This window comes from Athene cunicularia (genome assembly GCF_003259725.1).
Source record: "Athene cunicularia isolate RWA chromosome 2 unlocalized genomic scaffold, athCun1 chr2_part1, whole genome shotgun sequence".
NCBI lineage: Eukaryota > Metazoa > Chordata > Aves > Strigiformes > Strigidae > Athene > Athene cunicularia.
In genome coordinates this window covers 108584041-108597241 of record NW_020799095.1, presented here as the reverse complement: position 1 = coordinate 108597241, position 13201 = coordinate 108584041, and the positions used below count along the sequence as shown (strand labels likewise).

At 35.7% G+C, this 13201-nt stretch overlaps 1 protein-coding gene across 2 annotated transcripts in view; it reads left to right on the top strand.

Moving 5' to 3' along the window:
• Positions 1-648: 648 nt before the first annotated feature.
• The window catches only part of LOC113476040 (ethanolaminephosphotransferase 1-like), a 43631-nt gene continuing 31078 nt past the window's right edge, over positions 649-13201 (top strand). For both annotated transcript variants that reach the window (XR_003397667.1, XM_026841363.1), the window contains exons 1-3: positions 649-721; positions 6895-7003; positions 9058-9132. Coding sequence is in view for 1 of the 2 variants with exons in the window: in XM_026841363.1 (XP_026697164.1) it covers positions 692-721; positions 6895-7003; positions 9058-9132 (214 nt within the window). In the remaining variant the exon portion in view is untranslated. The remainder of the gene's footprint in view (positions 722-6894; positions 7004-9057; positions 9133-13201) is intronic.

Below are 13201 nucleotides of genomic sequence, written 5' to 3'. Positions count from 1 at the left end.
GGGTGGGCTCTGATTTTTGACATACTTAGTAAGTACATATCTGTACATTTGACAGGAATTAATAAAACACAATATTTTTACAGGTTTGTCCAGTAGGGAAATTTTGCTGTGATAATGAACCGTGCTATTTTAGAGCATATTTCCATAATAACATCACCTTACATTAATTAGCATAGTGCCAATGCAACTGTGTTACTATGTCAAAAGCTGTATATCTTTGCGAGATAATATTCCACTTATGACTGTATTCCATATGCACTATCTATTCTACATACTAGCAATGAATTGCTGCTCAGACTTTGCATTACCGGTAGTGCAAATAAAGGTGTTAAATCCAAAAAATGGTAGAAATGCACTTATAGGATAACTTGTAAAAATTTATAAGAATTAAAAAGCAAAATGTGACTACAGAACTGTTTGCCATTTCGTCAGCCTAAACCTTTGTATTAGTACATAGAGCTGTTAACAAGGTAATTTAAAATCAGGCCAGTGCTTTTAAATTAAATTAAAACTGTATGAATGGACACCAGAATAAAATAAATTTATGCCAGTCACACTCAGAGTGATTGTTCTTACATGCTGAAGGAGATAGAGTGATGGAAGAATATGCATTGCTCAGTGCTTTGTTTAACGTTTGCTTTTTTCCTCACAGTACAGTGCTGTGGATACAAATCCTTTATCTGTGTATATTATGCAGCCCATCTGGAATAAGATTATTAAGGTAAGAATTTTATTTAATAGAAATATCACCTGATAATGTAAGAATTTGCTTTAAAACCAACATCTATTTTCATATAAAAATAGCTATTGATTAATAAAGCTGAAATTAAGATATCTCCATAGAACAAAACAAATATTACAGGATATATAGCTATATTTAAGATTAATATGTTTGGATTTTGAGGTGGTTTTTTTTTAGTAAAACAAGGTGGTTTTTTTCTAATCGTTATACAAAAGACATCTAATTATTTTTTACATCTTTCATTAAACAGCTTTGCAGACATTGAAGGGTTTACTTAGTACAAATTATTTTTGTGCAGCATATGCTGCCTAACAACAGCATGGCTTTATCTCTGTGCTATGCACATGATTTTATGCAAGTGCTGTCTCATTTTCTCCCAAGGGTACTTGCTCAGGGGAGTGAGGCATTTCTCTAAGAAGCTGAAAATGAGAGCTGTTACCATGATCACCATAACGATTGGAAGATGGCATCTTTTGAATGCATTATGATCTGCAGTTTTTAAAAATAAAACTGCTCACAATTAGTTTTGCTGTTGTTGGCAAAAAAAAGGCTGTATCTCAAATAAATATGAACTTTATTGATCTCCAAGGAAGCAATGGCTTCTGCATCTGCCTCTTTAGAGGAAACCTTTAGATTGGAGCAGACTTGAAAACAAACCTTTATACAAACAAAAAAGGATGTACGCGGTCAGAGTGCTGTTGGATTTGCAATCTTTGGTTCTTTAATTCCGGTATTGCTTATGCTTGATGTAGCAGGAAAATCAGAGCCTCAATGTAATTTCATGAAAGTATTTATATGACCTAATTTAAGAATTAAAAACCAACCTGAACATGGTATGAGAGAAAAGCAATTCAAAGATATGAAATTGAATTCAATAATTCAGTTCAGAGATTCTGTTTTCATTCTCATCATAATATTGAGGAAAACAATGAGGCAGAAAAGCCCCCCAGCACTCTGGAGGCTGGCATGGGAGATGAGCAGAGGCTTTACTGTGCACTTGCGCTTTGGTTTATGAGATTCATGGGTATTCATCTGCTGTCAAATTGAGGGGAGAGTATTATCAGTGAACAACTTCCTTTGGAGATAAGTTCTTCTAATGGTTGCAGGGTTTTCCCAGAAGAAAGGCAACATTCTTGACTGTCCCAATGTAGTATAGGATGATAGATCTAATAAAAAAGGTGACCTCTTTAGATTTATTTTATTTTTAAACCTCCTTAAATTTTAGGTGAGCATGATTTTGTTCACTTCTTGCTGGAGGCGAACCCAAATCAGAGCACAGGACTGTTTCAAAAACTGTGCAGAACCAGAGACCTAAATGAGTGATGTATGTACGTTGGTATTTGGTTTGGTTGGAACCCTAAAGATACAGCAGTGAATGTTCTGCTTTGCCTTGTGGTGCAAGAGCGTTACAGGATGATTCTTGGTGATGTATCACAAGGATTGAAAGGGAAATTACATTGCTCTCAGCTTTTGTAGAAGTAGTCATTCTAATGTTAAAAGATACTCCCAGGTCACATCAGAGTCCTGCAGAGGAGCTGGGAATGCACGGCTGCAGAGGGGAAAACAGTATGTAAAGGAGATTGCAGTAGAGTCATCTTGGTTGCTGCTAGAGATGAAAATGAGAACTGGGAGAGCACCAAACTTATAGCCCAAAATTTAACTGTTTGTAAAATATTAGTAGGAACAGAAGTTTCTAGAATGTTTTTGTTCTTGCCTGGATAATGAAACCAGGTGTGGCAGTAACTGTTGTCCAAAATTCAGTCCAGGAAAATGCTGCTCATCTGTTCACCAAAAAATGCTTTTTTTCTCTTCAAGCTTAAGTAAACCAGTGGTATTGTAATAAATGTGATCGAGTCTTATTTTTAGAAGAAGAACCTTTCAATGTGTTTACTCACTCACCAGCGATTATTTTGTAGCTTGTACCTGCTGTAAGCATTATTACTGGGCTATGAGTGTGCTCTAGAATATAATATTCTGTGATCTAGAATATAATATTGAATTTACATTTTATAATATATAATTTATATTTAAATAGAAAAGTGCATTGCTATAGGAAGGTATAGTAAAGCTGGTATAATTTTTTAAGAAGAAACATTGCATCTAATATATTCATTCAAAATTGGGCAGTACAAGTGTGTTTCTTGATGACCAGCAGAAGCAGTTTCTCTCAGTTCAGACATCCTAATACATCCATTTGCATATATGAATCAGTTATCTTTTAGTGTCTAATCTGGTGAAAACAAACATTCCACAGGGACTACTTTTACCAGATTCTAGAGGAGTTAAAAAAACCCAACCTAAAATTCACAGGGCCAAGAAAAAAAATAAAATCTATGAGAATAGAGGCTTGGGATTTGGGTCTGGCCTTTCATATGTCAATTTAGTCCTAATTGCAACACAAGTTTCTCAGAATTCTATAACACAGAATTCATTGGAAGATGTGTTTCCTATGTTCTGAGACATCATTAATTGTAAGATGTATTTCCTATGTTATAAGAAATTAACAAGAGCCTGACATTAGAGGCGTGGGAATTTATGAGCTGGGATGTTGACACACCTAAGAACTGAAAACATGTCATAACCCAGCTCACTTACCTGTAGTAGGGATGCTAGGAAAGCAAAAAATGTGTGCATTTATGTTAGAAATTCTCCTGGAAATCCTGAGTCATTACCTTCCTCTCTTTCCTCTTCCAAGGACAGCTTTCTCATGTACTGTATCATGTGCCTGTGTTAGTTTGAGTGTGACTTTTGGATGTATGTGCTTCAGAAAGATGTTGTATCTGGTGCTAAAGCAGGAAGTGAAGGGTAATGTTTCATGCCTGGAGTCTATAGTGGGCTTGAAGTACTCTGATATATTCCTGTCCATGGCAGCTTTTCCACGTTGTGTGAAAGTATAGTAACATCTGTGTACCTGTGTGAAACTACAGAGTAACAATTAACTTTCACCATTTCAGAATTAACTTCTAGTTATTTACTTTTTCAGAGTAACAATTAACTTTCACTATATAATCAGAATTATTTAAAACTATTCTGATTATGCAACTAGAGGTATTTAGTCTTTAATTAATTCAATGCTCTGTCCTTTTGCCTTTAATTAAGATTTGTATTTTATAATAAAGCACAATCATGTGCTCTCTGAGAGATAATGGATAGTATTACTTAGCTACTATATGAACTGAATATTCCCCCTCTATTTGTATTCATGAGAAATCACATTTGTGCAGGACAATAAGAGGAAAAAGAAGAAATCCCACTGGGATGCACAGGTGTGTGCCAGCTTCACTGAAGTCAATTAACCCCTCTCATTGTTGCCTTTATGAACTATGGTTTTATCACTAGAACTGGGCATGAGTAGAATTTTAGTGGTCTCAAGTGACTTAGTTAAGGAATATTTCAAGTTTGAACAGAGCTTTATATAAATATGTGTACTTTACCATTTATTATCCAAATAAACAATTGATATATTAAAACATTTGCTGTTTGTATTGAGGCTTTTATCATGAATGACTATAGACCCATTAAAACAGAAATCAGTTAGTATTTTGGGGGGAACTAAAAGTTTTTTAAAAGGTTCAAGCATACAGTGGTTTTGCCAGAGAGCAGGCATGATTCTCCCCAGTGGCACCTCCAGTTGTATTAATCATGTAGCACATTGATGTATTAGACTTCTACTGTCTGTTAATTAGATAATAAAGATTGCAGCGTATCCTTCTGTAGGATACTAGTAAATTCAGGCTCTATTTTTCCAACATGTATAAGAAGTTAGTCTTTAACACCCTGTCATTTTTGAATTGTGAAATAGTGATGATCTGTAATGCCAAGCAAAAGAATAAGGGTCATTAAATATAACAAAAGGGGTTTTGCAGCTAGAATACTTTCCAAATACCTAGACAGATTAGGTTTGATAAGGATCAAAAGAGTATGCTAGGGGCTTAACTGCAGGAGAGACTGTTTTACTGAGGATAGATCTCCTGTAACTGTTTTTCATGGTGTATCTACTAGCCAAAGGGATTGCAAGTCTAACAACATCCTTTGATGGCTTCCTTCTTAAAATACATGATGTTAAGTGAGAAAGTGGGTTAAAATAACATCTGCATGTTTGCACTGTGTAAGCATAAATTATTTCCTGTAATAACTTAATACTGACTTTGTGACTATTTAGAATGATGAGCCTAATTAGAAAGCAGACATTTATGGCACCCCCTTTATTTAGTAGTCAACAGTTACTATGAATCATACAGGAGAAATCAGTAATTTTAAAACAATACATTGGATGGTATCTGTTCATCCATGTAAACAGTTAATTCACAGGTTGTCTTAACGCACTATTTTGACCTATGTTTTAGATTAAAGGAGACACATCTAGAATTTCTTCAGTGTCTGTCCTTCTTATTTCATGTAAGGTCATAGATATCAGATAAATTCTGCCGCAGATGATTCATACCAAGCCTCCATCTTAGAAGGTTCCTGTATCCCCAGGTAGCAAAATCAGATGTGCTGCTGTTGCCTCATGCTGAGTGTGCAGTCAATGTGAGAAGAGGGGACCATAACGTGAAGGGTTCCACCTTAGGTCTTCTCCTAAAGGAGCTTCAGGGAACACTTGCTGTCACTTGTCCTTAGGGATTTAGAATTGAGCTTTTGAAGACTCAGAATGATAGATACATTGAAAGTTTTTATTGTGGCTGTATGAATTCATGTTTTATTTAAAATACTATAAGAGCTGACATACAGTATTTTAAAGTTAGTGATAAAATCCTGGTCATAAGGAGAGGAACTATCACATTTAATATTTTTCCCAATGTTATTAAAAAAATAAATCTAAGAAATATATCTGAAAAATATTCAGGAATTTTCATCTGATTTTTGAAAATCTACATGGTACAACATCAGTTGCACTTCTGTATATTATTAATTGTTATATACTAGAAAAAGAGGATCTAGTCAGGATAATTAATCAGTCCAAGCATTCAAATTTTGTAGGCAAATTTTTCATGTAGTAATAGAATAGAGGAAATGTAAAGATGTATATAAATTAATATGTATTCATCTGTTTGTCCATCTAACTATTTCAAAGAAATTAACAAAACATTTGATTTCAAAACTATTATTAGCATCTAAAATTATTTTACTTATTTTTAAAAATATTATTTTGTAATATTTTATAGTGTTGAAGTACTTTATGTACATTTTCATCCCTTAGATGTGTCAAAGAATTTGATTATAAGCCTCCAATATTTTTATATTTTGAATATATTGATGCTGTGTTTGAGTGATGATAGTGGTTGATATTATTTGTGAAAAAATGTTCTGTCTAAAAATCATGTAGAAAGCTGTGTATGCTATTTCTGAAAATGTTCTGGAGAAACTGTGTTACTTGGGAGGAGTGTTACCAAAAAGCATCCCTGTTGCAGTGTAAGGAATACCTTAAAACCACAGGGGTTGAATAGCTGAGAACAGTTAATGGGACAGAGAGGCTTAGGTGAAGACAAAGAGTCCTTTTCAGCACTTGACAAAGTAAAATGAATTAATAGAGTGTTTATAATTTATGACTAAGGAGAGAGACCTTACAGAAAGTTACTCTCTAGAGTAGTAGGGAGCTGCTTGTAACAGGGAGATCTTCTGAATCTAGAAGTGTAATGCACTCAGTGTCTGATTTTGTTGGTGTTTTGTGCTGGAAATTATTGACAAATACAAGAAGAGGAAATCTCCTTGTTATAGTGTGGGAATAGAATGCTTAAAAAAACCTGCCACGTGGATGCTGAATTACCACACTGGGGTGCTGCAGTCTTCTTTAAGTTATGATACACACAACTGCGAGAAGCTTTCCTTGGTGGCTGGGAAAATAAGGATAATAATTAATAATAATAATAATGAAAATAAGTATAATAACATAGGAAATACAACATTTTGAAATGACATTTTTACTGCAGTCACAAAGACCAGGCAAAAAAAAATTCTATTTGAAAATAAATTTCAGAAATGAAAACTGTATTTTAATTTGAAAATGGGAGTATATGCACAAATCTGAACATTGCTGATGTCATTTACACACTGCTGCTTTTCTGATAAAAAATAGAAAATATTTAATTAAAATAGGACTTATAATTTGATATATAATTTTTCTTAGATTTCTTTCTTTCTTTTTTTAATAGATAGTGCCTTTGTGGATTGCTCCCAACCTGTTAACATTCTCTGGATTTGTCATGATTTTAGTTAATTATTTTCTAATATCTTTTTATGACTGGGACTACACTGCCTCAGGTAAATATCCTCATGTTGTAATTTTTCAGAATTAGTGAGCTTATCTCATACTTCTGCATGATACAGGAAGGTATCAGATACTTGAATCTTCCGTGCCTTAATGAGGCTCCATGTGCATATAGGAGGATCTGATCTCAGAAATTGCATTATAAATTTAGATCATTTTATGGAAAAATCTTACTTAATTTTATCCCTAAATATTAGTTTCTACATGTGCTGCTTGAAGTCTATGTTAATAACTAATTTTATTTGAAGTGTATTCCAGGATTTATATACACAGCCAAAAACTACGCTAATGTTCTTCATAAAATTTTCATTGTTTTCACGTTTTCTAATACCTAAACTGATGCCTGAATAAGTTAACTTCCCTTTCATTACTTCACTCCCCCATTAAAGACTGCTTCTAGACAAAGAAGAAATAATTTCTAAATAAATGTCTCTTGAAATTATGACTTTCAAAGTCCAAGTCCATATTTGCTCCTCATGGCAGATCAAGTCAAAAGCTTTTTGAAGCTGATTGTTCCTGAGTGCAGGGCATGTTCAGTTCTGGGCTTCCCAGACCAACTGTTGGAGCCTACAGAAAGCAGTAAGCATCTCCCAGGTGATTAATATATAAAAGTCTTTGCTTTTCTTTAAACTAGGCAATTTGGTGAAGATTTAACACTTTTATTTCCTGAAACAATTATGTTGGGTTTTGGGGTTTTTTTTGCTGCCTTTATGCCTGTGGTTAGGTTCAGGAGATGCCCTTTGTGTATTTATCACAACAATTCTAGAGGCAGGGATACTTGTTAGCAGTTTTGTTTCAAAAATAATCCTCTGTGAACATTTAAGTTTTCAGGACAAGCATGTTACATAGTTATCTGGCCTTATCCTTAAATGTGTGGTATTTTATCAGTGCAGCCAATATTTACTAAGTGTTCAATAAAAGAGCATCCAGCACAGATCTTCTAATGGCATAATTTTATCTTGACACATTCCCTGTAGATACACATTGAACTTGAAGCCATTTGAAATGGTGATTGTCTGTTAGAGTTGAGGCCTTTATGTGTAGTTTGCAAGCCTCTTCTTGATTTCACACAAGAACAGTGTCCATCATTTCTCAATTGATTGAAAACGTTCATGCAGCCTAATGAGCCTTTTGAGTATCATATATCAATCCCATACCTAAGATCAGAAACAAAAGACTTAATTTCCTGGACAGCTGGTTTTCATTCTACAGTTTGAAAAAATTTGCAGCTAGGAGTCAGGAATTGTCATCTTTGCTTTCGGAGTAGCAAGATGAGACGTTGAGAGAAAGGTGGTCAGGGCACTGCTTTAGATACTGGCACCTCCTTGTTCAGTAAGGACTCACCTCTGGGTGCAGGTATTCCCTATGTTTGGTGCCAAATGCCAGAAAGCTGAGAGTGCTTTGCACTTACAGTTTTTTAGTGCTGGCATAGTCCTTATTGGATTACGTTTAAGTTAAATATAGCACTCTTTGGAAAAAGGATTGATTTCTTCAAAAGAGCAACAATAATTGTGGGGTTATTGCTATCAGCAGAGCAATAATGGAACACTGGGTTCTGTCCAATTCATCTTTCTTTTCCGTTTTTCTCAAGGGAAAATAAAGGGTGCTAATATCTGTCGTAGCCTGAGGGCAAAAAATTCCTCTTTCAGATCTGTATGGTAAGAGTGCTACACAAAGAGCTAACAATAATGATCATGCTTTAAAACTACTTTTATTTTTTTTTGTCTTTAGATATTACATAAACATGAACTAATTTTTAGACAGATAGTGTTCCCAATACCTGTGAAATTTTTTGCCTAGTTACTATCATTATTTTGTGCAATACTAGAGTAATTTCAGGACCAAAACCCCTGTGCCTTATCTTCTCTCCTTTACAGTGTAAACACATTCAAGCCTGCTCATTGCTTGACTGTTTCAACAAGTATTTCAATCTGTTTGATGTAGTGGGCTAATCGGTGGCAGCTTGTTCATACATATATGCATATCTTGGTGGATTTCTTTTGATGTTAACCACTGTTACACTGACTCACTACCCAATTTATTTCAGGTACCAGTCCTGGACTTGTTCCCACTTGGGTGTGGCTGTTCAGTGCTTTTACGACCTTTTGTGCTTATGCTTTAGGTAAAGTACAATGAAATAATTTACACATCTGATCTCTTCATGTAGTTTATCTACTAGTTCACTAGTGATGATATTGAGATGAAGAGGTATCTCTCCAAAACAGTTCTCTGAGATGAAAAAAACCCACACCAAAAAACATCCGTAAGACTTAAAAAAAACACCTCAAGCAACAGCATTTTTAGTTGCATATTAGTCTATGACTGTAGCTCTCATCTTTCTTCAAAGTTCAAATTGTTTTAGAGGAAATCGTTATGTAGCAGCAGTCATTGCTATTGGGTTTCATAAAAACCTTTGAGTCCCAACGATGACATTCTGAGAAGCTCCCTGACACTCTGCATTAGCAGAGGGTGCTTTCAAAGACGGGGAAATAAAGGGAAAAGCAGAGAAAAAGGAAAAGGAGTATAGCATTGTGTTTTAAACTGTTAGGCACTTCAGTGCTTATGGCATGTGTCAGGAGAGATGGTATGAATATGGTGACAGGCCTGAGCTTCTTATGGAGGTGAAGTATAATTTCTTTCCTATTGCTGTTTTTCTCCTGTAATACCTATACCTCAGTTTCAGTTTTATATTCCATTTTTACTTTTCATATCATATCAGGACTGTATTTTTAGGTACATTGCACCTTACTGTGCAGTGGTGTGAAGGCATAGATCTGAAATGATGCAGATCTGGGAATGAGATTCACATTAGCATGACTTTTTTGTTTTCTCTTCCAAAGCTAACTCATTCCAAAGTAGTCTCTCCACAGCATGGTGCAACAGAGTTAATCTGGGGGTGACTCAAGGCAGTACATTTACATGGACTGTGCTGTATAAATGTACCCTCTCTTTGGAGCTGGTTGTTATAAGGCCCTGCGTTGCAGACTGTAGCCGTACATTTCTGTGCCATTCTTAAGATATCCAAGCTAGATATAAATGTGTTCTAGATGTACAGTACAGTGTTGTGCAAAGATGATGGCCAATTTTGGTATCAGACCCTTGATTAATCTGGGATATCCCCTTGTGCAGACATCTCTTTCTTCATTGTAGATGCCTTGGCATTTCTATTTAAGTGGTGAGTTTTTGCCAAAATTTTGTCCAGAATTTGTATTTGTACCACAAAAATCACTGGGACAACTGTCCCTTGAAGCTGACTACCAGTCAGATTTCCTTAACAGCTCTTTCTAATCATTAGCAGAAGCAGCAGTTTCTTTTGTGCAAACCATTCTTTATGTAATTGTATAGAATTTAATGAAGTGGCTATTGTTTCATAAATAGGAATTACATATTGGAGCTGTTACTGTATGATACCACAGAAATTTCACTGGAAATTCAGCTTCTGAGATTCTTAATGTAGATGTTATTTGCCAGTGAGGCCTATAGTTCCTAATACTTGGAAGACAATGAATATGATGTTGACAGTCAAAGCTATAATGAGCTGATGTATATGTAGATTTTATGTCTGCTGTCCAAGCCACTTCATGAAATATTTAGTCTCAGATTTAATTCTGCATGTCCGAAGTTTTCCCTTTGGAAGACTGCAAAGAGCCATAATAACTAACCAAATATGCAGCTTTAATCTCTCTCAGCTTCTTTTTAATGATACAGTTACTCTCTCCAAGTTCCCTAGCATGCTGCTCTTTTTTGTCCCCCTTTGTTAAGGTGGTTTGGTATCTTTTCCCTTTCCATAAAATGGAGTGCAAATTCAACTATTTAAGTTATATAAACTTTAATAAACCTGAAGACTCACGAACCTTTATGAGACAAAATCATAGTATAAGAATTTTAAAGCAATGGAAGTGTGGGACAGTGTATGTCCATTATTGAAAATACACCATTGTTGGAGTGAATTATTTCAAATTGAAACCTAAACCAAAAAATATTTTCAGTCTGTTAAAAAGCTAGTGAAACCACATGGAAAATGTGTGTAAAAATTTGTGAAAATCCACTTTTATGTATGTACTATACAGTTTCTGTATTTTTCTCCATGCCTGTTATAAGTACTGTATTTCATGACACCATTATAAGCCGCCTCTTTGCAAAATTAAAACCACTCTTTCAATGTGATGTACATATTTTAGTATCATCTAATGTGAATATTCTTTTGTGACAGCCTAAAATAATTATGAACAGACAAATCTTCTATCATTCTCATTTTCAAAAAGTATTACCCCTATAACTGAATAGTCTCTGATTTGGGATAGGTGTTCCTGAAATACAAAAGCCCATAAACTGTTTAGGGATGTTTACATACCTATTTGCTACTTAAATTTCAGAAGCATCCTTTAACAGACCAAAGAATTTCTACATTTACAGTAACGCTATTCAAGTATTTCTACATTTATAGCAACACTATTCAAGTAACTTCAACCTTAGTTTTCTTTCTGCGCATTTCAGTAAGATGCTGACAATTCAGTGGTAATGTTAATGGAAAGAGAATGTGGCTGTAGAAGGGGGCAAGCCATGTTTGAAATCCTCTATGAGATTTTAATTTTTAGAGTTGTGAGAACTGGCTCAAGAGATTTGTATTTGAGCAGAGGATATCTCACAGCTGTTTAGGTATTACAATAGGGAGATAGTCTAAAATCTGTACAAAATGAAATTCCATGTTTTCCTGGTTTAGATCCCTGAAGTATATTTACATTAAACACAACTCAGAGTACTGCCAAATAATCTGGAGAAGTAAGTAGCGTATGATCTATAGCAGCTGTGGAGTCTTTGGTCTCACTCTGCTGAGTTGTATCTCTAGTCAGTTTTGGGTTACTAATGCTATCAATAGCTAATAATTGTTATATACCTTCCAAGTAACATTTAAAAGATAACATTTCTCCATGTTATTTTCAGATTCAGGATAACAATAAGTAATCTGTAAGGTTTGTTCCTTTTTCCTAAGAGGTTCATCATGCATATTTACACTTAACTTTAAGAAGTAAGTATTTCTATTTCTCACCAGCACAGTCTCAGAAAGTAAGGGATGGTTGGACAACACAGCTAAGAAAGGTTACAGCTGCTAGACCTCCTTCCTCTTCCTCCTCCCCCCTGCATTCACTGCCCATCCCTTGTGCCATCTCCCTTGGTTTTTGTACCATTCACAGCACCAGTTCTGTTCAGTGACCCAGAAGAAAATGTAATGTTTGCTGTCTTTCCACCAGCTGAGCAGGCTGCAGGTCCTCCCCTGTTCAACAGCAGTGAACTCTCGGATCGACTCAAACCATGTTATCCAAATGCATCCTCAGAGTGAGATCCAGTTTGGGCATCTTTCAAGCACTTAAGTATTGAAAGTGATCCACACATAATTTACTTTAACAGTAAGGTATTCTTAGAATCGTAGAATCATTTAAGTTGGAAAAGACCTTTAAGATCATCCGGTCCAACCATTAACCTAACACTGCCAAGTCCACCACTAAACCATGTCCCTAAACACCACATCTGCACAACTTTTAAATACCTCCAGGAATGGTGACTCAACCACTTCCTTGGGCAGCCTATTCAAATGCTTGTTAACACTTTTGGTGAAGAAATTTTTTCTAATAGCCAATCTAAACCTCCTCTGGCACTACTTGAAGCCATTTTCTGTTGTCTTCTCACTTGTTACTGGGGAAAAGGGACTGACACCCACCTCACAACTACCTGAAAGGAGGTTGTAGTAGAGAGGGATGAGGTCTCCCCTCAGCCTCCTTGTCTTCAGGCTAAACAAGCCTGGTTCCCTCAGCTGCTCCTTATAGGACTTGTGCTCCAGACCCTTCACCAGCTTCGTTGCCATTCTTCGGATGCACTGCAGTACCTCAAGGTCTTTCTTGTAGTGAGGGGCTCAAAACCCACAATATTCAAGGTGCGGCCTGACCAGTGCTGAGTACAGGCGAATGATCGCCTCCCTAGTCTTGCGGCCACGCTATTTCTTGGCCACTTGGGCCCACTGATGGCTATTGTATCCTAATTTCAACTGAAAGACTATTTAAAATATCTTATGTAGGCACGTACACAAATGAATATGTAAATGCCGTATTGAATCTACCCCACAAGTGGTCTGAAGTCTCAGAGGGTCCACAACACCAATGGATGGCTGGGAAGCCCTATGGATACTTTTCAGA